The sequence below is a fragment of the Apium graveolens genome, chromosome 3 (genome assembly GCF_009905375.1).
Source record: "Apium graveolens cultivar Ventura chromosome 3, ASM990537v1, whole genome shotgun sequence".
Lineage (NCBI taxonomy): Eukaryota > Viridiplantae > Streptophyta > Magnoliopsida > Apiales > Apiaceae > Apium > Apium graveolens.
This window is the reverse complement of record NC_133649.1, coordinates 24072261-24098838: the sequence shown is the minus strand read 5'-3', so window position 1 is coordinate 24098838 and position 26578 is coordinate 24072261. Positions and strand designations below refer to the sequence as shown.

The 26578-nt window shown below is 35.0% G+C and overlaps 2 protein-coding genes across 3 annotated transcripts; both read left to right on the top strand.

Annotated features, from left to right (window-relative positions):
- The first annotated feature begins 573 nt into the window (after positions 1-573).
- On the top strand, positions 574-3703 carry LOC141712001 (uncharacterized). The gene is made up of 2 exons (XM_074514751.1): positions 574-1102; positions 3382-3703. The coding sequence occupies exon 1, from the start codon at positions 583-585 to the stop codon at positions 1075-1077; it is 495 nt and encodes a 164-aa protein (XP_074370852.1). The 5' UTR covers positions 574-582; the 3' UTR covers positions 1078-1102; positions 3382-3703.
- A 10725-nt stretch (positions 3704-14428) lies between these two features.
- On the top strand, positions 14429-17821 carry LOC141712000 (G-type lectin S-receptor-like serine/threonine-protein kinase At4g27290). Of its 2 annotated transcripts, XM_074514750.1 has the most exons (8): positions 14429-15410; positions 15504-15837; positions 15957-16085; positions 16161-16315; positions 16417-16627; positions 16713-16950; positions 17086-17236; positions 17307-17821. In XM_074514750.1, the coding sequence occupies exons 1-8, from the start codon at positions 14565-14567 to the stop codon at positions 17577-17579; spliced, it is 2337 nt and encodes a 778-aa protein (XP_074370851.1). In that variant the 5' UTR covers positions 14429-14564; the 3' UTR covers positions 17580-17821. The 2 variants fall into 2 exon arrangements, with proteins under 2 accessions (XP_074370851.1, XP_074370850.1); XM_074514749.1 differs by having other exon boundaries at positions 14429-15837.
- Positions 17822-26578: the final 8757 nt, after the last annotated feature.

Below are 26578 nucleotides of genomic sequence, written 5' to 3'. Positions count from 1 at the left end.
CTTTGACAGATGTTACTTTGTGAGATCTCTATGACGATAGATCCACTATTTACTTATTACATTCTTATTTGAGTTGAGTTAAATCCTCGAATAAACGAATAGGCTATGACATATGCCTTTCAAATAACTAATAAGTCTTTTGAACTACGCAATTTCCAACACTGCCAACAAAATATAAGATAAATATATATTATATATTTTATATATAATTTATTATATATATATATATGTATATATAAAATAATAAATTATTGGGATCGGATCGGCCTAAATATATATTCAATTCTTATTGGATCGGATCGTTACCGGATCGAATTTTTTTCAGATATAATTTTTTTGAGTGATCTATATCTGCTCCATTAAAATTCGGATCGGACCGGATTTACGATTCATTCACAGCCCTGTACCCCGCGCTCTCCCTGATTAACCTAGGGTATGCACGTATTCGTAAAACGGAACACTTTGATGGCATGTTCTATTAAAAAATTAAAAAATATTCGTACATTTAAAAAATATTATGGCTAAACTCATGTACTTCATTTCCTCGCCGCAGCAAAAAGAATAGAAAAATAAACGAGAAATATGAAACACAAAAAAGCAAAACGACCTAATGTGAATTTAGGGCTATTTTCTTTTGAAACAATAGCCAATAGGGCTCTTTATCTTCGTATCTACCGTTCCAGAGAGCCCGAAAACGTGATATCAACCTCAACAATGGCAGACCCGTACGGAAAGGTAAAAGCCGGTCGCTTAACATTCAAAGGCGGCGACTTAGCAATTCGCAGCAAATCAATCGACAAAAAGCACAAAAAGAAGAAGAAAAAGCCCGAAACTATCCTCTCCGGCGACGACGCAATCGCCGTTGCTTCCGAAGCAATTGAGGAGGAGGAAGGTCCATTGGCGGCAGTTGGAGAAGATATATATACAATCGATGCGGCGAAGAAGATGAAGTATGATGAGTTGTTTCCAGTGGAGGCTAAGAAGTTTGGGTACGATCCGAAAGCGAAAGAGTTGAAGTCGGTGGAAGATGCGCTTGATGATCGTGTTAAGAAGAAGGCTGATCGTTATTGCAAATAGTGTCAGGAATTAGCTCGTTGTTTCGGTAATTATGCGTTCCTAGTGATTCCGTAATGTTTGAACTAATTGTCGAATTGCTTTAATTATTTTTGCAAATGATTTGAAATTATGCACCATTGAGTCTGTGTGTCTACTTAGCAAAGAATATTTCGCAAGGCCTTGTTTCGGTAATTATGGTTTCCTAGTAATTCAGTAATGTGTTAGCTAGTTCCCTTGTTTCTGTAGTTATATTTTCTATCCGTAAATTATGACTGTGTGTCTACTTAGCAAGATTTATTCGCAAGGCCTTGTAGGGATGTCTTGTATTGCATCTGGTTACTGATTCATTACTCTCCATAGATTGAGAAATATGATGCTTGTTATTCTTTTATAATTTTATTTATATTTATATTTTACTTTATTCAAGAGGAATCTACTATGTTAGGCTTGTTTCGTGTTCATTCTTAAAAAAACAAAATAGTGTGCTAGGACTTCTTGTCGTGAGATTTTAATATTCCGTATCTGAACGCCTCCAAATTAAACAAGGGTGATAATTATTAGATTTTAATCATCTTTTAGTTATGTCCGCTACTCTCTTGTTGTGCCCAAGGTTTTATTCTTGATCAATTTGGTGGATAAATTGGTTCTGATTTAGCATAAAACTGGTCTAGCTGTCAGAAACCAGAACAACGCAGAAGTAGCTGTTTACCTTGTTAATAGAATGTGGATGAGAGACTGACATATGATATAATATAGAGATATTAGAAACTATATTTATATGATTATAGAAATGAATTATAGCACAGTACAAATAGTACACCAGCAAACGATGCTAGCAGAAAACAATGAGATACCTAAGTATCAGAACTACAAGTTCCATAAGCTCTGGAGGAAAACGATCATACATACAGTCGATAAAAAGTAAGGATGAAATGGTGTTGCATGTGTAAAGATCTCAAGAGCTTGTGGTGGACGGGGATGGGGTGAAGAAGGGAACAGATGGAAATGTTGTAGGAATGTTAATGTTTGGAATAGAAGGCATTGTTGTTGGAAATGTTGGCAGTGATGCAGGCAACGGAGGTACCTTAGGAATTGTAGTGGGGACGGTAGGAAGAGTTGGCATAGTTGGTAGTGCAGGCAGAGGAGTGGTTGGCAATGATGGTAATGCTACATTTGGGAGGGTTGGTATTGCAGGTATTGGAGGAAATGCAACCTTAGGCAATGATGGAATCGTTGGCAGTGTTGGTGCTGAAGTTTGTAGCAAGTGGCGAGCCGCAAAGTTCACATCTATGATTGACAGTGATAAAGCTACAATAAAATAGATTAAGAAATGTCTTACAGTAGCCATATGTTGTAGGCGCAGAAGTCTAGGCTAAAGTAAGGTACTATTTGAACTGGTATTTCTGAAAGATGTGTTTCAAATATAGTAATTCGAAGGGTTCATAAATAGGATGGAAGAATGGGTTTAAAAAGAGTTTGATGAGATATAGGCGGGCGAGTTTCTTTGATAGTATATCTTCTCATCGATATATCGTCTTTAGAGTTGGACAGTTGGACCATAAACACTATATTTTAATATTACTTCTATACTTCAACAATTAAAAATCAGTATTTCATTATTTTTTTATCTTACTTTTGAAGTTTAACTTTTCATAAAACTGCCTACTAAAACACTTATAGCCAGGTTTAAAGTTGTACTTATTAATATATATTGGCTCAGATTTACTTGTAGTTGTATATTATTAGTTTATCAATAGCTTCAACTTCTGCCATGGTAATTGATCTGATCGTTGAGTTAATTGTCTCATATGAAATTTTGTCAGTTAACAGAGTACATATTAATGTTGACATCCAGTAATCTAAATACAAAGAGGTTAGGCTGCACAAGATATGTTGAGGTCCAAACTGGGGTCCTGTGCATCCCTACAAAGAGTAAATATGATTGCCTACTAAAACTGACTGCTTGTTTGGAAATTTAAACAATTATCTATAAAGCCTCAAACAGACACCAGGGCTTGATTTTCTCGTCTTTCTTTTATTAATCTAGCACTACTGTGTCATTTATCACGGATCATATTAATCTATTTAAATTATTTTAAATTACTTAACTGGTTATATTTTATTACCTTTGCTTTTAGCTTGTTAATACCACAATTGTAATGAGTTGAATTTGATTAGTAAACAAATTTTGAGGGTTCTTTATCTGATTTTATTGGTTTTTAGTTTTGGTGATTGCATATAATATATATATACTGCTCTTGCTCTTTGGTATATCTCATTGTTGGATAAGTTGTGAAATCTCTAATATCTAAACTTGATTCTCAGGTTGAATTTATCTGAACAGAACATCAGACCTTGTGGATTTTCTGCTATGCTGCATCCCGATACTATTTTCTCAGTCTTGAAGTCTGACTACCGTGTCAGGTGAATAGAAGTAATGGCAGTTGTATTTATAGCTGCTAGTAGCTTTATGTTGTATGTTGTGAAATTGACCTTTAGATTTGTGGAGAATGTAATGTTTTTCTACTCAATAGTGGGGATTTTATAAATATGATACCATTGGTAAGTATAGACTTGTATAATCTGACGTTTGGATCTACAAAACGATCACAGCTTCTCTCTTTAATGGTTATTGCTGATGAATTGACCCCTGCCTCCTCTCTACCTGTTAAAATGAAGCCCAACCTATATTGTTAGTCAATTTTCCTCTGCATCACTCATTACTACTAGTCATTTTCTTTAGCATTGCATGGATATTTGTTGCTGTTAAAAACAAAATTATGTTTTGAGGCCCTCTTTTCTTTGCTAAATTTCTGAGACCCGTATTTAATTTATAGTAAATAGAATTGTGCTGAAACTCTTGAGGATGAGGATCTGCATGGTTATAAATCATCAGTCTAATCAGTAGGCAGAGAAGAGTCAAGATCCTGTATAATAAAAGAATAAGAAATTATATTTGTATCAGTATACAGACTATAGTAATACAGTAGAAATGTTACTACAGGACACATGTATTGATATAGTGGCACAACAATATGAAAGTAGACACCAAAGAACGACAAGTAGTTACGTAAGTTCTGGAGGCAAAAGAGCATCCTCAAAATCATAAAGCAAAGATAAACTATTGCTTAGATACAAATACTGATTTTAGGGGTTGTAGATGGGGTGGAGTGAAAAGTGGGACAGTTGCAGGAATGTTGATGGTTGGAAAGGAAGGCATCGTTGTTGTTGGTATGGTCGGAAAAAAAAGGAAATATTGTTGGTTTGGTTGGAATTGAAGCAGGCAAAGGAGGTAACGTCACCTTAGGACTTGTAGGGGGCATGGTTGGAAGAGTTGGAAGAGTTAGTAGTGTAGCTAGAGGAATGAATTGCCGGCAGTGGTGGTAATGCTACATTTGGGAGTGCTGGCATTGCAGGCAATTTAAACCCTTGGCCAATGATGTAATATTTGGAAGTGTTGGTAGAGATGCCCAAAAAGTCCGGGCCCGAAAATCTTGTCCGGCCCGATCCGGTCAAGACCGGCCTGGTCAAAACCCGACCCGGTCCCGGCCCGGACTTAGAGTTTTGACGGACCCTATATTTTTAGGCAAAGACCGGCCCGGTCCGGTTAAAAGCCCGATTAAAATCTGTTTATTCCAATATATTTTCTTATATATTTATGAATTCACATTTACTATAAATATAAATAATACTTTAAACACATATATATTTACATATTTGTGATTAATAATATTATTTATATACTTAATTGCATAAATAATGAAAGAAGATATAGTAAATACATTATATATATTTGGATAATAATGATAAAACATATTATTCTATACACATGTTTATTTTTTGCCAAACTTAAATATTTTCAACGAAGTAACGTTTTCATAAAATATTTCATGTAAACTAATACATTTTTACGATAATCTATTTCCTAACATATGTACTCTTTGGAATCTCTAATTAAACTCGATTCAATTTAAATTAAAAAAAGTCCGGCCTGATCCGATCCGGCCCGAAAAAAGCCCTGTTAGGTCCGCCTCAAAGGCCCAAACCGGGCTCTGATATTTTTGGAAAGTCCGGCCCGGTAAAAATCAAAATCCGAAAAATCCGGTCCGGTCAAAACCCGGGCTTTTTAAGGTCCGGTCAAAGCCCGGCCCGAAGGCTTTTTGTGCATCCCTAAGTGTTGGTGCTGAAGTTTCCAGCAACTGGCGAGCCACAAACTTACAATTACGGCCTAAGTTATACAACTGCCACCAAAATCAGGATGAAGCAACGCCTACAAGTGCTGGAATTTTGATAAGAGCGTAGGTTTTGAGCTGAGATTCTTTATATTTGAGTTAAAAATATGATTTATAAAATGGTATGCATAGGGACTAGGGAGTGCTTGATATAAAGTTTGATGGGATTGGTGAGAAGTGAGAACAGTTAAATTTTCTTTTTTGGGTTTTTCTTTTCATCTTTATAATCTAGGAAAAAGTATAGATATCTGGTTGTTAAATTTTTACTGCAAGTTGTTACTCTTGGAGACTTGGACAATGGACGTATCACATATCTGATTTTCATTGCAAAAATAATTCACAGGGGACCGAACTATATGGAAAATTATGATATATTTAAGGCTCTGGTTATCTTTCTAATGTGTGCACAAAAATATACAATAAATACTAAATTTTATGAATTTTTTATATTTTTTTTGATTGAGTTGTTGTAAATGCAGGGGTCCATCAATATTTATGATTAGAAAATCAATTAAAATGCATCAAACTCATGTGAGTTTGTGCTTATTGTGTGCGTTTGGGCACACATTAGAAAACCCGAATATAAATTATTAGCTCTTAACAATTTAGTGTACATTCATCTCCAACAATTTTCTTTATATCCACTTCTCATTCAATTTTATATTATTAAAAGTAACTTGAAATCATTAAAATACGAAATAAAGTGGAAAGGGAGATAGTATATCTTACCAATTTAATATAAAATATTAGTTAAGAGCTAGTTAGAGGCTCTTAAAAATGAGGATAGAGAAGAGACTTTTAAGTTTTTAAAGAGCCTATTGGAACATAAATTTAAGCACCACTCTTTATTTTTTGAAATTAAGAGCCTATATGAACTTGTCGGAGATCTCTAAGTTGTAAAATATGGACATTTGTAAGTTTATAAATAAAATTTTATTAATTTTTGTATCTTCCTAAAAAGAATTCATAGTATAATCAAATAAAATATATTACAATATTGAGTTTTGGGGTAATATTAGTCTGGCTTTTTAATGATCAATCATAAATAATTGTACTCTTATCAGATAGTTCTAAAAGACTGGTTTCTTTAGACGATACCTTGAGACTAGTTCTGATGATGCATTAACAGTGTCAGCCTAACAGATTCAAAAATTACATCGAACAATTATTGAAAATCCAGGTATGAATAACAATGAGGTTGCATGAAGTATGTCTAATTATTTGAATTCATTAATTCTTCTTATTTAAATCCTAATAGACTGGGAAATTATTGGATTGTTATATATGAGATATTATTAGTCTCCCTTTCAGGAAGCACACACTTAGAATAGTGCGATAATAGTGTTGAAGAAAAACGTGTTTGTGAGAATATTCTTGAAAGTTTGTTTTTGCTTTGTAATAATATAGTGCGAGAAAGGCAGTTTATTTTATCCTTTGTTTGTAGATGCTTGCGTATTGTTATCTATCCCCTCAATGGATCTTCTTCTAGGGCTGATAAAGAAATACTTGGATGAGGTCACAGATGACTAGAATTTGTTATCCAGTAGTAGACACTTGCTAGGAAAGTTCATAGTTCAATTCATTGGCAGAAAAGGATGACTTTGGACATAACCACCAGAACAAAGCCTTGAATTTGGCTTGGTCAGTCCATCATTATCGATCAATAATGTCCATGTTTAAAATCTTACAGTAGTTTTTCAGTTGAAAATGGTCACCGGATATCCTTAGAATATCCAAGTTCAGGATCTGATGTTCCAAGTGTTTCCTCCATTTCGAAATTATACACACATTCTTGAGAATTTTTTTCTTGCACTAGGTACCCTTATGCATTGTTTCTGCTGATTATGTATGAAATTCGATGGCTCGATAAATAAAATAATATTCTAACTGTCAAGGCAAATGGGACAATCTCTTATGCAAATGGGACAGTCCCTTTACAAATGAGACAGGGTATGGGACAGTCTCTTTTAACTGCAGAAAGTAAATTACTGAAATATAAATGCAGTAATAAAGAAATTAAACAATGCAGAACATCAAGAGTTTTCACTTGGTTCGGCCCCTACACCTAGTCTATGGCCTACATCCAAGTCCCCATACCAACTAGCATAGAAAATGTATCATATCAACTTTAATAAAAGAACTTACAGTCTTTTCCTTGATTACAAATATAGCACCTGAAAGAAACCCTTTCCCAAGCTACCTTACTACCTAGCCCACTGCTATTCCTTAGCCTTCTAGCTACCTTGCTATACTTTGGAATCAAGTTTGCCACAACCCGACACAAAGTTGATATGAATACACGAGTACAAGTAAAAACAGATTGATTACAACTCAAACTAGGCTTCTTGTTTGACTGGATATTCAAGAGATATAAAACAAGAATGGTGTTTCAGATTATAAAGATAGAACATGGAATCATTAGGTGTAATCTGAAAACATGAGATGTGTCTTCTTCTTTGATAGAATATTCAAGAGAATGAAATAAGAAAAGTTTTTCAGAGAATAAAGATAGAATGTGGAATAAGCACTCTTGTTGAATCTGAAAAACAAGATGTGTATTTATATACACAAATCTAACGGGTTTGATTTTCAAAACAAAGAAGAGATAAGATTGGATAATCTATTTGTTTGAAAATATTTGAATAAGTCTTTGTAAAACAACCCGTTAGTTGGTTGTAAAAGATAAACCTTATAAAGGATAAGATTAGAATAGTTCAAATAGGTTTATCAAGATAGAGTTTATTTTGAAGATAAACTTGTTTACTCAGTCAAATAAAATTACACTAAACCCTATCACTTACAACAACTAAGACCCATAACCTGCATTCTCCACATATATCTTGAATTAGGTCATCATCAGAAATCTGCAAATCAACATTCTCCCACTTTTATGATAATGACAAAGAGAACAATTGCTTCCCCTATCAAAAACACTTTAAGCTCTGTTCAAGATGTTAGTAACAAGAAAATAGCATATGCAGATTATATCGTTATGCAACAGATATAACAATAAGTATAGAATCAAATGAAATTAGTACATAATCAAAATCGAAAAATATCAAAATCGAAAAATAACTCTTTCTCCCCCTCAACATCATAAAAGGGACAAAAGAATTAATCACACAAGGAGCACATACCAAGTTCTCGACGCATCAAACAAAATCTATCTTCAGCTAAGGGCTTAGTGAAGATATCTGCACGCTGTTTCTCAGTAGAAATATAAATAAGTTCAATATTACCTTTAGAAACATTATCTTGTAGAAAATGGTGACGAACATCAATATGCTTAGTACGAGAATGCATAACAGGATTTTTAGAGATATTAATTGCAGAAGTATTATCACAATAAATAGGAATATTTGAGTAAGAAATACCAAAATCCTGCAATGTTTGTTGCATCCACAAAATTTGAGCACAACAACTTCCAGCTGCAATGTACTCTCCTTCAGCGGTAGAGAGAGCTGCTGAAGTTTGCTTTTTACTATGCCATGCAACTAAACAATCTCCTAAAAATTCACAAGCACCACTTGTGCTTTTTCTATCAACCTGTGACCACTTGTTCATCCTTTGTAAGCTTAACTGAAGTACTCATCGGAGTTGATTTAGGTGTGACATGATCAAGTGCAAATCTTTTGAGTAACTCCTTTATGTACTTGCCTTGGTGAATAAATATTCCTGCATTAGACTGATTAATTTGCAAACCTAGAAAGTACTGCAATTCACCCATTAAACTCATATCAAATTCCTTATGCATACAATCAGAAAACCACTTACACAGAGATTCGTTAGAAGATCCAAATACTATATCATCAACATAAACTTGAACTAAAAGAAAGTTATCATGTTTATGAAAAATAAAGAGAGTTGGATTGAGTGTACCACGAATGAAACCATTGTTCACAAGAAATTGACTGAGACGCTCGTACCAACAGCGAGGGAACTGTCTCAATCCATAGACAGATTTCTTGAGCTTGTAAACATAGTTAGGGTACTTTTTGTGAATGAAACCTGGAGGCTGCTTCACGTAGACTTCTTCCTTGAGATAGCCATTTAGAAATGCGCTTTTGACGTCCATCTGATAGAGCTTGAACTTCTTGTGAGCTGCAAAAGCCATTAAGATTCGAATAGCTTCTAAACGAGCTACTGGAGCATATGTCTCGTCGTAATCGATTCCTTCCTGCTGATTGTATCCCTGAGCAACCAAACGAGCTTTATTTCGAATGATATTTCCATCTTCATCTTTCTTATTCTTGAAAACCCAATGAGTTCCAATGATCTTGGCATCCTGAGGAGGTGGGACGAGTTCCCAAACTTCACAACGCTCGAACTGGTTCAATTCCTCCTGCATTGCCACAGACCAGTGTTCGTCTGCAACTGCTTCTTGAGCATTCTTTGGTTCAAATTCAGCAACAAAAGCACATAATGCACATAGACTATGAAGTCTGCTTCGAGTGGAAATCCCTTGATCTAAATCAGTAAGAAGATTATCTGGTGGATGATTCTTCACAGTCCTAGAAGACTTAGGAAGTTGAATATTACTCATTTCTTCCTCATTAGAATTATCTGCCTGGAAATGAATAGGAGTTGTCTCATTCAAAAGAGACTGCCTCATTTCCGTTTGTGAAGATTTATCCAGAGGAGTAACAGAATTCACATTTGAAACACTATCGGGAGTCTTTGGAGAGCCAGAAGATTCATCTGAAACTTGAGTAGATCCTGAAGAATTATCAGAAGACTGAGATGGACCTGGAGAGTCTTGACTGTTTGATTTGTCAGAATGAGACTGACTCTTTTCAGAATGAGTCTGTCTCATTTGGGAATGAGACGATAGATCCGCAGTGTCTTCATCAATTTGAGATATATTCCTTGAGGATTCATTGAACGCAATATTGATGGATTCTTCTACTTTGTTCTTGACAGAATTATAAACACGATAAGCTCTGCTTGTAGTAGAATATCCCAAGAAGATTCCTTCCGTAGATTTCGCATCGAACTTACCTCGATTATTTTGAGTATCTAAAATAAAACACTTGGAACCAAATACTCAAAAATAACTAATGTTAGGAGTCCTTTTTTAAGCAATTCATACGGTGTTTTAAGAAAAATAGGACGAATAAGTACTCTATTTAAAACATAACAGGAAGTGTGTACCGCTTCAGCCCAAAACTTTCTTGGAAGCTTACTCTCATGCAGTAAAGTTCTGGCAGTTTCCTGTAAAGTCCTGTTCTTGCGTTCTACTACTCCGTTCTACTGCGGAGTTCGAGGAGCTGAGAATTCATGAGTGATTCCTCTTGATTTGCAGAAAGTTATGAAATCCTTCTCGAATTCTCCTCCATGATCACTACGAATAGTCTTGAGCTTAAATGAATACTTAGTCTCAAGGTTAGTAATAAGATCCTTAAACTCAACAAAAGCTTCATCCTTAGTTCGTAAAAATAATACCCAAGTAAAACGAGAATAATCATCAACTATAACAAAAGCATAATTCTTACCTCCCAAACTTACATACCTTTCTGGACCGAAAAGATCTAAATGAAGAAGCTGCAAAGGAACAGAAGTTGATACTTTATTCTTAGCAGTAAAGGAAGTTTTCACCTTTTTTCCAAGTTGGCAAGCTGAACAAGGTTCTATTTTCTTGTACTTCAGCTTTGGTAGACCTCGAACCAGATCATGAGAAGATATCTTCCGAAGAAGATCCATGTGAACATGGCCTAGACGTCGATGCCAAAGATTCTGCTGATCTTGAACAGTAGCAAGACAAATTTCCTCCTTTTGTTCATCAAAATCTAACACAAAAATATTTCCTTTCCTTTTGGCAACTAAAGCAAACTCGTTAGACTTAGTACCAATATAACATACATCTTTATTGAACTTAACCTTATGACCAGCATCAGTAAGTTGACTTACACTAATGAGATTATATTTCAAACCATCAACTAAACGAACATTAGAAATGGCAAACCTGTCATTACCAATGGTGCCTTTTCCAATAATTCTGACGGTGTTTGAATCTCCAAGAGTAACTAAGCCACCTTCCTTGGCAACTAGAGATAGAAACTTGGATTTATCACCTGTCATGTGACGTGAACAACCACTGTCGATGATCCATTTATTTCGCGGAACATGGACCTTCAAGCAAACCTACAAGAATTGCTTTATCTCTTTGGTACCCACTTAACCTTGGGTCCTGGTTGGTTAGTATCACAAATCTTATATAAATGTCTATCTGATTTCTTAATCCACATCTGAACGATATTAACAGAAGTATTAGCAGATTTATATCTAGTAGACGATTTATAAGATGAGTTAGAGGAGTGGTCCTTGATACCACATAATCTAGATTCAGCTGCAGGATGGCCAGCTTTGCCACAATCTCGACATTTCTCATAAGGCATCTTATATTTCATAGGAGCTCGCTTATACCCTCCTTGAAATGCACGTTTCTTGATTGATTCACATCCTAAACCTCCTTTATCAAGAGAAGAATTTTGTTCACCAAGAAGAGCATTCAAAGTTCCTTCTCCATGAAAATATTTAGCTAAATCCTTTTCAAGCTGTTCGACTTTCTGCTTTAATTCAGGAACCAAAGGATCAGGAGCACTGTCTTCTTTAATGGTTTCTGGATCAACAAATATTGACTCTTTCTTCAAGGCTTCAAGGCATACATTCTTCATCTCAATCTCATTTTTGAGATATTGATTTTCTTCAGTAAGTTTTGAAACCCTTTCAAGCAATGTTTTGTTCTCAGCAACTAGGGCTTCTTCCTTCATGGGGTCATCCATTTCACTAAGAACTTCACTTAAAGCTTGCTTTAAATAAGCATTCTTTTCTTTCAACTTCTTAACCTGGACCTGCAAATTTAAAATAGATGAAGATATATTTGAATTATACTTAATATTCTGTACCTCATCATTATCACTGGAGTTGTCCTCTAGTCCTGCAAAACAAAGTTGAGCAACTTCATCGTCTGAATCGATCTCCACGTCAGATTCATCATCACTCCAAGTAATTAATGCCTTCTTTTTGTTCTTCAGCTTGTAGCAGTCCTTTTTGAAGTGCCTTTTCTTTCCACACTCAAAACAAGTATCCTTGCTTTGATTCACTTTAACCTCCTTGCTCGGATTAGATTTGAAGTCCTTATTTGGAAACTGTGACTTCATAGGTCGTTTGGAAGCATTCCGTTTGGCAAGAAATTTATGAAACTTCTTTGTTAGAAGAGCAATCTCTTCATCAGAATCATCAGGAGACTCATCTGCATCTGCATTAAGTGCAAGAGTTTTCTTACGAGGAGCTTCATCTTCTTCATCATATCTGCGTAGCTGATTTTCGAATTCTTCCAATTCACTGAACAATGTTAGAGTATCCATAGTCGAAAGCAGTGTTGAATCCTGCAGAATGGTAACCTTTGGAACAAACTTCTTTGGCATTGCTCTGAGGATTTTCCTATTAATCTCAGATTGAGGAATGATCCTTTCCAGAAGTGAGATGGAGTTCATCAATGTCAGAAACCTCCCTTGAGCATCTCGCATGCTTTCATCTTTTTCCAACCTGAAACCTTCATAGTCACTCATTAGCATACTTAATTTTACTTCACGTACCTTAGACGTGCCTTCGTGGCTGACTTTGATCGTATCCCAAATCTGCTTGGCAGTAGTACATGCTGAAACTTTTCTTAATTCTGTAGCTATCATGCCATTGAGAAGTGAGTTCATAGCTTTAGCATTGGAATTCATTGCGTTCACTTCTTCGGGAGAAAGATCCTTGAGAGATTTTGGCTTCCCTTCTTTCATAGGAATTGTGAAACCATTTTCTACAGCATCCCATTCAAATGCATCACGCTGGAGAAAGATTTTCATCCGAAACTTCCAGTCATTGTAGTTTTCAGCACCATGAAGCAGTGGTGGATAATTGTTTGAATACCTATCTGGTTGAGCCATGGATCGCTAGCAAAATAAACACTAAAAAGAGAATTAAGTGCACCTGCTCTGATACCAAATGAAATTCGATGGCTCGATAGATAAAATAATATTCTAACTGTCAAGGCAAATGGGACAGTCCCTTTACAAATGAGACAGGGTATGAGACAGTCTCTTTTAACTGCAGAAAGTAAATTACTGAAATATAAATGTAGTAATAAAGAAATTAAATAATGCAGAACACCAAGAGTTTTCACTTGGTTCGACCCCTACACCTAGTCTATGGCCTACATCCAAGTCCCCATGCCAACTAGCATAGAGAATGTATTATATCAACTTTAATAAAAGAACTTACAGTCTTTTCCTTGATTACAAATATAGCACCTGAAAGAAACCCTTTCCCAAGCTACCTTACTACCTAGCTCACTGCTATTCCTTAGCCTTCTAGCTACCTTGCTATACTTTGGAATCAAGCTTGCCACGACGCGGCACAAAGTTGATATGAATACACGAGTACAAGTAAAAACAGATTGATTACAACTCAAACTAGGCTTCTTGTTTGACTGGATATTCAAGAGATATAAAACAAGAATGGTGTTTCAAATTATAAAGATAGAACATGGAATCATTAGGTGTAATCTGAAAACATGAGATGTGTCTTCTTCTTTGATAGAATATTCAAGAGAATGAAATAAGAAGAGTTTTTCAGAGAATAAAGATAGAACGTGGAATAAGCACTCTTGTTCAATCTGAAAAATAAGATGTGTATTTATATACACAAATCTAACGGGTTTGATTTTCAAAACAAAGAAGAGATATGATTGGATAATCTATTTGTTTGAAAATATTTGAATAAGTCTTTGTAAAACAACCCGTTAGTTGGTTGTAAAAGATAAACATTATAAAGGATGAGATTAGAATAGTTCAAATAGGTTTATCAAAATAGAGTTTGTTTTGGAGATAAACTTGTTTACCCAGTCAAATAGAATTACACCAAACCCTATCACTTACAACAACTAAGACCAATAATCTGCATTCTCCACGTACATCTTGAATTAGGTCATCATCAGAAATCTGCAAATCAACAATGTAAACTTTCCAAGTGGCTTCCTCCAAAACTTTGCATGTTAAGAGGAGAGCTTAATAGGAATAGCCGAATAGCATATTTCTGTGTTAAAATTAGCCCTTGGATGGTCTTGTACATGCTGTGTGTCTTATCCCAAATTAAGTTCCTGGTAAATTCTTTATTGTTTTATTACGATTGCCTTTCCGTCAAAACAATAATAAAATAGAACCCATGTTACATCAGAGAGTCTAATTTATAAGCAAAAGTTATGCATAGTTCATTAGGGATGTGACAATGATGATATCAACTTCCACTTTTGCAATCATTCTTGTAATTTCTTCTGTACTTGCATTCTCTACTGCGATTTCTACTATAACTGTAAATCAGTCTATCGAGGATGGAGACACTATTGTATCTCCCGATGGAACTTTTGAGCTGGGATTCTTCAGCCCGGGGAATTCCAAAAACCGATATCTGGGAATGTGGTATAGTATCTCTTCATCAACTGTGGTATGGGTTGCTAATAGAGAGATCCCTATCAACAGTACCTTGGGAGTACTAAAGCTCACAAGTTCAGGAATTCTCAGTATTTTTAGAAATACAAGTGATCCAACTCCCGTATGGTCTTCCAATACATCGTTCTCTGTTCAAAATCCAGTAGCAGAGCTTCGGGAAAATGGGAATTTTGTTATCAGAGAGGAAAATGATGATAATCCTGATAAGTTTTTGTGGCAGAGTTTTGATCATCCAACTGATACACTATTATCCGGAATGAAACTTGGAAAGAATTTCGTGACAGGTCAAGAATCGCATCTGTCTTGTTGGAAGAATAGTGATGATCCAGCTCGAGGAGAATATTCGTATAGCATGGATTCTACTGGATACCCACACAATGCAATAAGGAAAGGTCAAAACGTGACGTTTCAGACTGGAGCTTGGAATGGTCTTCGATATAGTGGCAGGCCGAAGTCTAGTGGTAACACAATGTACACCCACAAAGTGGTTATTAGTAAGGAGGAGGTGTACTATATGTTTGAGGTGATCAATAGCTCAGTATCGAGGTTGATGATAAATCAGAGTGGCAAAGGGCAGCGTTGGATATGGCTTCAGCAAGCACAAAAATGGAAACTTTTCTATGAGGTACCATCTGACAACTGCGATAATTATAACATTTGTGGGGCTTATGGAAACTGCAATATTAATAATGGACCTGTGTGTGGATGTTTGGAGAAGTTTGATCCAAAAGACTTAGATTCTTGGAGCAAAGGAGATTGGGGTAATGGGTGTACAAGGAAGAAACCATTAGATTGTCAGAAGGGAGATGGATTTCACAAGTATTCTCATATTAAGGTACCAGACACACTTTCTACCTGGATTGATGAGAGAATAAATCTCAAGGAATGTAAAAAAGAATGCTTGAAAAACTGCTCGTGTATGGCTTATGCTAGTTTGAATGTTTCAAATGGTGAAAGTGGATGTTTACAGTGGTTTGGGGACCTGAAGGACATGAGAAAAGTATCTGAAGGAGGTCGAGATTTATTTATAAGGGTAGCCTTCTCCGATTCAGGTAAATATTTATTGAATTAAGAGAGTTTTGAAAATATATATGTAGAAATTTTTAAGGTTCAGTTTATTACAAAATAATCTATTTGTGCTTCTTATACCTTCACCTGGGTTTTTGTTTAGACAGGGCAAAGATTGGAGCTACACTCATAATTAGCTTATCAGTAGCAGCAGGAGTATGTTTACTGGGTTTAACTTTGGCAGTTTGTATATGGAAAATAAGGAAGAACTTAATGCTGAAGAAATCAGAAGGTAAATGAATCTATATATTCGTGCTAAGTTGTCCAAATATTTATGCATATTCTAATATATGAAGTCTGTTATTAGTAAGTTTTAACAGCAGTTTGAAAGAACACAATAAAATGAGCCAAAAAGAAGATTTGGATCTACCATACTTTTGCTTATCCACACTAGTTCAAGCGACTAACAACTTTGCAAACGATAATAAGATTGGACAAGGTGGATTTGGGCCAGTTTTCAAGGTAATCCGATTAATTTAGCTGTATATACGAAATGTTAAATATGCATTCTTTAAGTTCAAGTATGATGCGTTAAAGACATTATTATGTATTGTAACTTTAAGGGAATATTGGAAGACGGACAACAAGTAGCTGTCAAGTGCCTCTCAGAAACTTCTACACAAGGAACTAATGAGTTCATGAATGAAGTAAAATTTATTGCCAAACTTCAGCATCGAAATCTTGTTAGGCTTCTTGGATATTGCACCAATGGGGAAAACAAGATGTTGATTTACGAATTCATGCCTAACAAAAGCTTGGATTGGCATATATTTGGTATGGCTTTACCAAAATTTATCTTGTTTTAATACACTATCTGCACATCAAATGCAAAATGTTCTTACATATCATCTCTGAACAGATGAATTTCGTAACAAGTTACTGGACTGGCCTAAACGCTTTCACATTATTGATGGAATTGCTAGGGGTCTTCTTTATCTTCATCAAGATTCGCGGCTGAGAATAATCCACAGAGATCTCAAAGCAAGCAACATTTTGCTTGATATTAACATGAATTCGAAAATCTCTGACTTTGGCACCGCAAGAAGTTTCCTGGAAGATGAGACCACAGCAAATACAAACCAAATCGTTGGGACATTGTAAGAATTATTACGTACGGTTATTTTTTTGTTGCTAAATTATTACATATGGTTTTACAAGTGCAAACATAAACGTACACAATCACGAAAATCTTATCGGCTTCAAAGTTTGTAAAGCATAACACTTTGCTGCAGCGGCTACATGCCCCCTGAGTATGCTTTGGATGGACTATTTTCTGTAAAGTCCGATGTATTTAGCTTCGGAGTTCTCGCACTGGAAATTGTGTGTGGAAGTAGAAACAGAGGATATATTCATGGAGACCACGTCCAATATCTACCCGGACATGTAAGTAGTGTCATACTTATGCTTCTTGGTACATAAGCATAAATTATAAATATCAATAAATATTGTTTAGGCATGGAGACTGCACAGAGAAGGCAGGTCACTGGAACTGGTGCATCAAAACGTAAGACGTAAGTCTTGTTATGCGCTTGAAATGATGCGCACAATTCATATCGCGCTCTTATGTGTGCAACAGTCTAGAGAAGAAAGGCCGGACATGGCGACAGTGGTTCTAATGCTTGGTAGCAAGGGAGAGTTGCCTATGCCTTCCCAACCTGGTTTCTTTTCTGAAAGAAATATTGTCGGAAATGATGCTTGTGACTTCACTGTGTTACAAGGTCGATAGAATAGTAAATTGCAGGTTCATACGGCAGCCGCATCAGCGGATTAAGGAAATATAGCGAGAAAATCTGCAAGTAGTAAACTTTTTGCGAATTACATATTGTTTTTGAGATGCCGGTTTTGTATATAAGAGAAGTAAAGAAGATGGAGACAACATTGTACAAAATTGCATATACCATAGTGACATGCTAATTGCTAAACCTAAATTTCCACTTTTCTGGAAGGCATCTTAGGATTAATAACATAATTGGGGATTAATTGCAATGATTAATCAGATTATTAATCAAATTAATTTAATACTATTTATATATATATATTACTATATGTAAATATTTTATTATATCGATTGTAAATATACAAATATATATATATATGTGTGTGTCTGTAAAAATAAATTTAAAATATGTAATATTATTAAAGTAAATATAATTTTTAAAATCTAATTTATGAATTGAGGTCAATTTAAGATAAAAAATTAAGAATGTTCAGTATTTAATCATTTAAAATAGAATATATATATATATATACACACACACATGAGAATACATTTTCTTAAAATTTTTAGAAATTTATACTTATTTTATTTTATTTTTCTATATATTTTTTAATTTTTTTTACCAAAAGGCCGATTTTCAACCAATTAACCCGATTTTTGACCGACTTTCGTAAAAAAATGATTTCTTGACCGGATTTTCGCTTAATCAGTCCATTTTACTACTGAACAGTGATTAACTGACTACTCCACTCTTTTTACTTGTAGGTCGCTACCGAGAACCAGAGTCAAATCGAATTTTGTTCAATTCCATATAAAATTATTGTGAGCCGTAATTAATCGAAACTTGGATCAAATAGAGATTAAAAACAAGTATTTGGTCAAATACTTGGAACTAACTGAATTTTTAGAGAATTGGTTATAAGCATGATAATAAAAATCGAAGAATTGTCATAAATTGTTTAAAAATTGATTAAAAATTTGTCCGATTTAACCACTTTTCGATGAATTATACAATTTTTAAATTTGACTAATAAATCGTAAATCGGTATATCAACCGAATAATTCTGATTTCGAAAATTTGTAACTATAATTATAAGTGTCCTGGTGTAATTTATTTTTCTATTAGATATGGATAAAAATAAATAATACTTATTATCTAATAATTTAATTGAAAAAACAAAAAAAATAATTTTAAGGTAATTACAACAAACCTTTCAACTAAAAGAATTCAGCAGGGTCAAATCCAACGGCAAAAACTAAAATGCCACGGAAAGTCGTTCATCACTTTGAGCAGCCATGACCCCATTCCAATTAGGGGTAAACGGCCAAATTATTCATTCCAACTTGGGGTAAACGGCCAAATTATTCGTGAGCTATCTGATCTCGATTCGGAAAAAGTTTAAATTTGACTCGATAATAATTGAGTCGAACTCGAATTTTAAATTATTCGACTCGTAAGATTCGTGAGCCTTAATAAGCCTTTATTATATATAATTTTTTTAATATAAATATTTTTTATTTAATATATTTATTCGAATCGAATTCGAACTGAATCGATCATATTTCAGGTTTTTGTCAATATTTGGTGATATCGAATTGAGTTTTCGAGTCAAACTCGAGCCCATCAAATTTTTTGCGAGCCGAGTTTCGAGCTTGAAAGTTATGGCTCGATTGACTCGAGCTCGAATTTTAGTACAAAAAATATTAATCGAGTTTGAGCCGAGTCTGACAGTGTTCGACTCGGATAAGTCAAAAGTGGTTCTTGGAAGCAAACCAAGTGGTCATGTAGTCATCCCGACAATTTCGTACAGAAATAAGGATATTAGCATACTCGTATCAGAATTATCGGTTTCACCCCTTTAATAATAAATATCAACATAATTTGTGCCAACTGTTTTTACTATCCCCAACAACTAACGTCCCCGTATATTTATTTAATGAGTAATTAGCATTTTGTAACCTATTTTTTGTGCATTTTTTCGATTCGGATTTATATTTTGTTTTCTTATAAATTACACCTTTAACTTTGAATTTCACTTTGTTTTGCACTCCTGGACCGTTTTTAACTTTTATATCAGGGGTAAAATCAGAAATATCTGATTTTCAATAACAACTCGCCGGATCTTTCGAAAACCCAATTCACACCTACAAATAAAATAATAAATACATGAATCGATTGCAAATAACAAGCAAAAACTATCTGTAATATCAAATTTCATGAAAAATGCCCGGAAATCAAACCCCAATTCAAAGTAAGAACCCTGGAATCGAGTTTAATTTTTATTTTTAACTCTTTTAGTGATTTTAAGGCTAGAATCTGTTAGTCTTGATTGGAGTTTGGATTTGGTTACTAAAACTTGCGATTTTAGCTCAATAACATCTTCAAAATCAATCTTTGGAATTTGAAATTTTTAGGTGTATTTAAACTTGTATAATTTTTCCCCATTTTACCCCCGGTGAAACTAACAATTTCAACATAATTTTGTTCCCGGGGTACAAAACGAAGCGAAATTTAAATTAAATGGTGCAACTTGCAAGAAAACATAATATAGACCTTAACTGAAAAAACGCCCAAAGAAATGGATTACAAAGTACCTATTACTCTTATTTAATATATAAGAAGAAAGTGTATTAAGAATTTTATATTAAATATATGTATATTGTTATTCCCAAACAATCTAACAAAGAATTACAGAAGGGGGTTGAATATAATTCTTATTCTTTTTCGATATTAAGAACTACTCTATCTCAAATATATAACAGTGTTTGATTAAGCAAAAGTGCGGAATAAAAATATTGAGGTAATCAAACACAAAATAATTAAACACAAGTATTTAAAAACTTTCTGGTAGATTGAACTTTTCCATCAGATATATATATAAGATTGAGAACTCTGTGATGCAAGGTTTGCACACAGCTGCTTACAAGTAGAATTACAAGGAACAAAAAAATTCTTCATAGATACAACTTTTTCTATTTCTCTTGTTTATTACTTAATTTATTACTAGCTACTCTTGGTTTATATATTACCAAGTTACGAGTGAAAAAGACAAACTAATAAAACAAAATGTTTCTTTCTCTAATCACATGCTTCTTCATTTCTCCATCCAGTATATTTGATTTTCTTCAAGTAAGCATGAAAATGAAAATGCATCTTTGTTCTCTAAAACCTGTATATAGGCCGTCACATTCCATTTGCATATAATCAACCCATGTGACTGTCAAGTCACTATCAACTGCAATTTGAATTAGAAGATCCGTTGAAACTTCATTGGATCATCCGTTGAAACGTCATTAGATCATCCGTTGAATGTGACTTGGATCATCCGTTGAAAGTCTTACATAACAGTTAACTCCATTTCACTTATGCAAAATTTCTTTTTACAAGGCATCTAATATATACAATTGGCCAACCTATTTGGCATATCAATCTAGTAGTCAACATGACTTTGAATATCCTACAACTTCTAGATCTCTAAGGTATTGCAGTATGCAAGAATATGTTACAAAACTTATTAAGACATAAACTACTCTCTCAATGGATGTTAAAGTAAAGCATCTGTTGAGAGCTACAAAAATACTAAATTAAATCTACTAAGGTGTTTTGGTGAACTTATCATCAAGCCTATGACATATTCCTAACAATCTCCCCCAATTTATGTCTACTGGAATTATAGGCATAAATTAAGAGAAACTTGATGATAACAAAGCACATTATAAGTACAAACTGATTAATTGTAGATAAAATTGATAAGTGCTGCAAATTATTGAAAATTATATGGAGGAAGGTTCATAGAAAATCTCACAAGCCATTTTCTAGGTGCTCCTTTAGACTGAGCAATTTTATCTTATTTCCTTGAATGTCTAGTCTTCTTTCCCAGTGTCTCATTGTTCTCTTCAATCTGGTGTTGAAGTTTCTTATAAAATTCAGATTCATCTTCATTAGTCTGATCCAGCATCTCTTGCATCACTATGAGAGTTTTATTGCTTGAAATGTTTATCTGGTCTTCTAATCTGAAGAATCTTCTAGTGTTCTTCTCATCCCTAAACTCTATCATCAAGTATGGCCTCAAATGCACTATATCTCCATTGTAGGGAATAGTTAAGACTCTTGGGAGTGCATTTGGGTCTCTCTAGCTATTTCTTATCTTCTCAATTTTGTTTAGTATCTCCCTTTTGGCAACAATATTGAACCCAAAGTTCTTCTTCATTGAGGTGAATATCTTCACTAAGACAAAATAGCCTTCATTGAGAATTCTGTTAAGAGGCCAAGTTAGCTCTTTTGCACCCTTATACCTGAACACCAATTTCTCTGGAAGCTTCTTGTGAGCATCAATATCTCTTACTTCAACTATCTCATCCAGAAAGAGATTGAGGTCTGAAAACTCCTTGATGTCACAGATATAGAGTTGATCTCCCTTGTTGACAGTTGGTTTGGGTTTGGCTAAGGCTTTGGATTGAAGTCTGACAGGTTTGGTTTGTTTGAGTGCTCTTTTCTTTGTTTTCCTTGGTTTGGTTGGTATTGGAATGTTTAGATTAGGGATTGATAGACTTTCCAATCTATGGGTTCATCCTTGGGAATTATGGGTTCACCATGGAAATTTATATCAGAATAAACCTTTAATTCAGTCTGCTCCATTGTGGGCAAGGTTGGTTGACTTGTAGTGGTAGATTGGGTTGACATGTACTCTTCCTTTTCTTCATCAAAATTCAGCTTCCTCTTTGCTCTAAATTTCTGTCTTGATACTTTTTTCTACTTTGGTTCCTCTTACTTTTCTTCATTCACAGACTCAGCTATCACGCCAAGCATTTCGGTTTCTGTGGTTGCAGGCTTCTTAGCTTGGTTCTTTGAGCCTCATCTTTTCTTCTTTCTTAGCTTCTGCAAATTGTGGATGTCCAGCCATCACATAGATCAATTTTCCATGCTTGTAAACTTTAGCAATTCTCTTTTTCAAGACTGAGTCTCTTGGATCTTTGTGATAAGCAATAGATCTACCAAGCAGCTTTTCTTCATCAGGCTTGGAAGTTGCATAGACTAGGTCTAATGGATTTTTGCTTGAATTCTTTGAGTAGTTTTTCTTTGGCTGTAAAATCACATTGGCCTGTTAAAGTCTTCTTGTTGAGGTTTGACCTCTCTCCATGTTTCTCAAGCTCATTTCACTGATAGGAATTTATCTCAATTGTGTGAAGTGTTTCACAGATTTATCTTGCTTTGCAATTGGATCAAAAACCTTTTCAATCTTCTCATCAATTTGCTTCAATTTTCCATTCGGCCTGAGCTCAGCTGCTGCAATATTAATTAAGTCAATGCTATCAAGAGCCGGTGTCTTAGAGAAAGTAATTGCTGGAACAATCACTTTACTGACTTGAATATGCACATCCTTCTCCCCATCACTATCTTGGGTAAGTGCATCTTTCTCCCCCTTACTGGATGGGACAAGTGCATCTTTCTCCCCCTTTTTTATCATCAAGTATAGTAGGAGTTGAAGTTTGAGAAACCACCAGTTTTTGAAGAAGGAGTGTTTGATGAACTTGGTTGATCTGGATCTTGGTGATTGAATTTTTCAGTGCTTTCAGCCTAGTGTCCAAAGAATCAACCTTTCTACTTTAGTCAGAATCCTTCCTAAGTTGCATGTTAATGTTTCTCATTATAGTGTCAGGAAGTTTAGACTCTATCTTTTCAGTGATGTCCTTCTTGACTTGTTCAATGTCTCTCTTGATTTCAGTCACATCTTAAATCTGTTTTAGAGATTGAATCTTGTGCAGTTGTAGAGACTCAAAATGTTCTTGGAGAAGACTCTTGGTGTTGGCATCTATAGTGGCTTGAAAAGCTGTCTGAGTTTGATGGATAGGCTTGAAAATAGTTGATTTGAAATGATGGTCGCTGTAGTCTTTGCTAAACATCCAGTATGGAGTGTTTGTGCTTGATCTAGGACCTATATCTCCCCCATTTCCATGACACGCTCTTCATCATTAGAAGCATCTCCAAATGTACCACTAGAATCTAACTCAAAATCATCACCGGCTGTAGGTGGAAGAGAGTTGATTGCATCCTTGGCCCTTAGCATTGAATCTTTTGTGTGCACCAAGTTCAGTATCCTCTCATCAGCCTCATTGTCCTTTTCATCCAAAGTTTGATAAGCTGGAACATGGTGAGTAAATGCCTCGGCTTCATAAGAAATAGAGCCTAAAATAACTTGATATTCTTGCTGAAATAGCTGCTTCTTTTCAGCCTCATTGACATCCCTTAACTCACTAACAATGGGCTCTTCCCATTCTTCATTTGTACCTACATTTCTCTCATTTTCTCTCTTTTGTTGCATCAAGGGCTCCCCTTGGCTTCCCACCCTCATTTTCACCATCTAAGGTGGGACTCCTTTCACTCTCTTTTGCCAAGCTGGAAGAAATAGCTTGCATTTGTTCACTATTTTCCTCTCCTTTTCCTGAGAGCAACTCAACCTCTCACTTTGTTCACTCCCTTCCCACAATCCTAATAGAGATTGTACAACTACTAGATCATCTACACTTGTAACAATTTTGAAAATTTCAAGTGGTGCAGTGACTTTTAACGGATATGCAACATCCGTCGAATTAGTAGTTGAGAAATTCAACGAATAATTATTGTTAAGCACATCCGTCGAGATACAATCACTAGTCGACGGATGAACAATATCCGTCTAAATAGTAGAAATGAATGAGTTTGGAGTTGAAATTATTGTAGAATCTGTGGTGATTCATTTCAGATTGTCCACATATTTCTCAATATTTTCATAAGGAAATGGCAAGTGAGCCAACAAATCATCTAAAAGATGATGCCCACTTGCTTGAGATTTTGGCTCCTCCAAGAGAGTTAAAGATGGAGAATCAGGAAATGATGTATAAATCATGTCCACATCCAAAGAGTTAGTGAGTGAGTTTTGTGTGTAAGGTGATTTTATGGTAATAAATTTTGGCTGTGACTCTACATTTAGTGGAGCCACATCAATCTGAATTTGAGATGGTGTTATAACTGAGTCTTTGACTGCAGTTTGCATAATGTGTGCACCCTGTGTATCCCCAGTGTGTTTAGATTTCTTCTTTCTTGTGTAAGTTTGAGGTTGGTCTGTGTCCCTAACCCTTTTGGCCTGTGCTTTTGGCTGAGAGATTTGTTCAATAGTCACATCCTTTTGGGAGGATGTAACCAGTAATGAGCTTGATTCCTTATTAATCACTACAGTTTATTGGGAAACTGTAATGTGGCTAGGATGGGTTACACACATCTCTCTCTCCTTATTCTTAGGGCTTCTTTGATGTTCACCATGTCCCTCACCAGCCTCACTTCCCTTCACACTCCCCTCTATAGTTTTGGTAGTTTTTGAAACTAGTCCCTTTTGAGAGGAACTAGAGTGGGGACTTTGAGACTTGGATTTAGAAACTTTTGTTTGAGTGGCTTGGGTAGGCATCTGTTGGGTCAAACTCACAGAAGCCATAGCCACACTTGTCTACAAAGAAGTTTGTGGCAGAGAAGTAGTAGAGACAGTGGAACTTACCTCACTTACCTGAGACCCCTAATTCATAAAGTATCTAGAACTCCACAACAAAATGGAGTGATGGAAAGAAAGAACATATCTCTTATTGAAGCTGCAAGGACAATGCTAGAAGACTCAAAGTTACCAACTTACTTTTGGGCTGAAGCTGTAAATACTGCATGTTACACTCAGAATATTTCTTTGGTCAATCAAGCAAAATGCAAGACTCCCTATTAATTATTCAAGAACAGGATGCCAACACTAAACTTTCTTCATGTCTTTGGCTGCAAATGCTATATTCTAAAGAATCAAACTGAGCAACATGGAAAGTTTGATGCCAAAGCAGATGAGGGTATTTTTGTTGTGTATGCAGTTGGAAAAGCATACAGAGTCTTCAATCTCAGAACCAACATTGTTATGGAATCTGTACATGTTGTGTTTGATGATAAGAAGATTGAAGGACTGCAAGATGAAGTTTTTCAAGAAAGCCTCAAATTTGACAATGTTGAGATGATTTGTGATGATAGTGAAGATGAAAGTGATCAAGAAATAATCTCTAAGGATCATGCAGAAAAGTCAGCAACAAATGAAGCACATAATTCAACGTCCATCGAGAGACAAAGTGCATCATCTGTCGAGAGATAATCTGCATCATCCGTATAGATCTATAGATCACACTCAAAAAGGACCCCTACTTCAAGTCAAAGATCCAAAAACTCAGGGGGAGTTTCTTCTAATCAAAACTCAGTCACACATCAAGACAATTATGAGGCCTCTTTATCTAGAGCTAATCTACCACAACAAAGAAAATGGACTATAGATCACTCATTTGAATTAATTATTGGTGATGCATCTTCAAGAGTGCAAAATAGGAAAACAATCTCATAACAGAATTCTTGAACTCAGTTCCATTGTCACTCCTGATTCTTCTAAACTTGAGATCAGGATGATTGTTGACTTGTCTTATTTGAGAAAATATTGTTAGTGTGTGCGCCCTAGAGACAACACACTATTATGTTTATGTTATGAAATATTTGGATTATTAATTATGATTCTATGGATTATTTTTTAGTAATTTATTGTATCTTTATATTCTGTGATAAAATGTTAGATTAATAAATATCCTTGGAATATGATATGTAAATCTATATCTCTAAGTACGTGACTTAGAAATGAGATTATGAGAATATTATTATTATTCCTAAAGGTCCCTAGTCAAGTATTATTGTTAAGAGACGATAATAAATACGTATGATCACATCTCATTGATCATAGATATGGTGATATTAAAATCAAAACACAGGCACATGTATTAAATACATGGTGCTAGATTGACCCGTTGTGAGATACTACATGTTTAAAGTGTCATAAGTTAATCTCACAGTGATAATGATGTATTGGTCCTTAGACCTGAAATCATTATATTTCTATACGAGAATTAATATACTTTGATACTATTGAAAGTTATCCTTGACCGGGTAATCATAAAAGTAGACATTG

Bases quoted from the DNA above. Each gene is read 5' to 3' on its own strand.
- LOC141712001 (XM_074514751.1), top strand. From the start codon at position 583: ATGAAACACAAAAAAGCAAAACGACCTAATGTGAATTTAGGGCTATTT.
- LOC141712000 (XM_074514749.1), top strand. From the start codon at position 14,565: ATGATGATATCAACTTCCACTTTTGCAATCATTCTTGTAATTTCTTCT. The intron at 15,838-15,956 runs GTAAATATTTAT...GTTTTTGTTTAG, and splicing joins GGTAGCCTTCTCCGATTCAG to ACAGGGCAAAGATTGGAGCT. The intron at 16,628-16,712 runs GTATGGCTTTAC...ATCTCTGAACAG, and splicing joins CTTGGATTGGCATATATTTG to ATGAATTTCGTAACAAGTTA.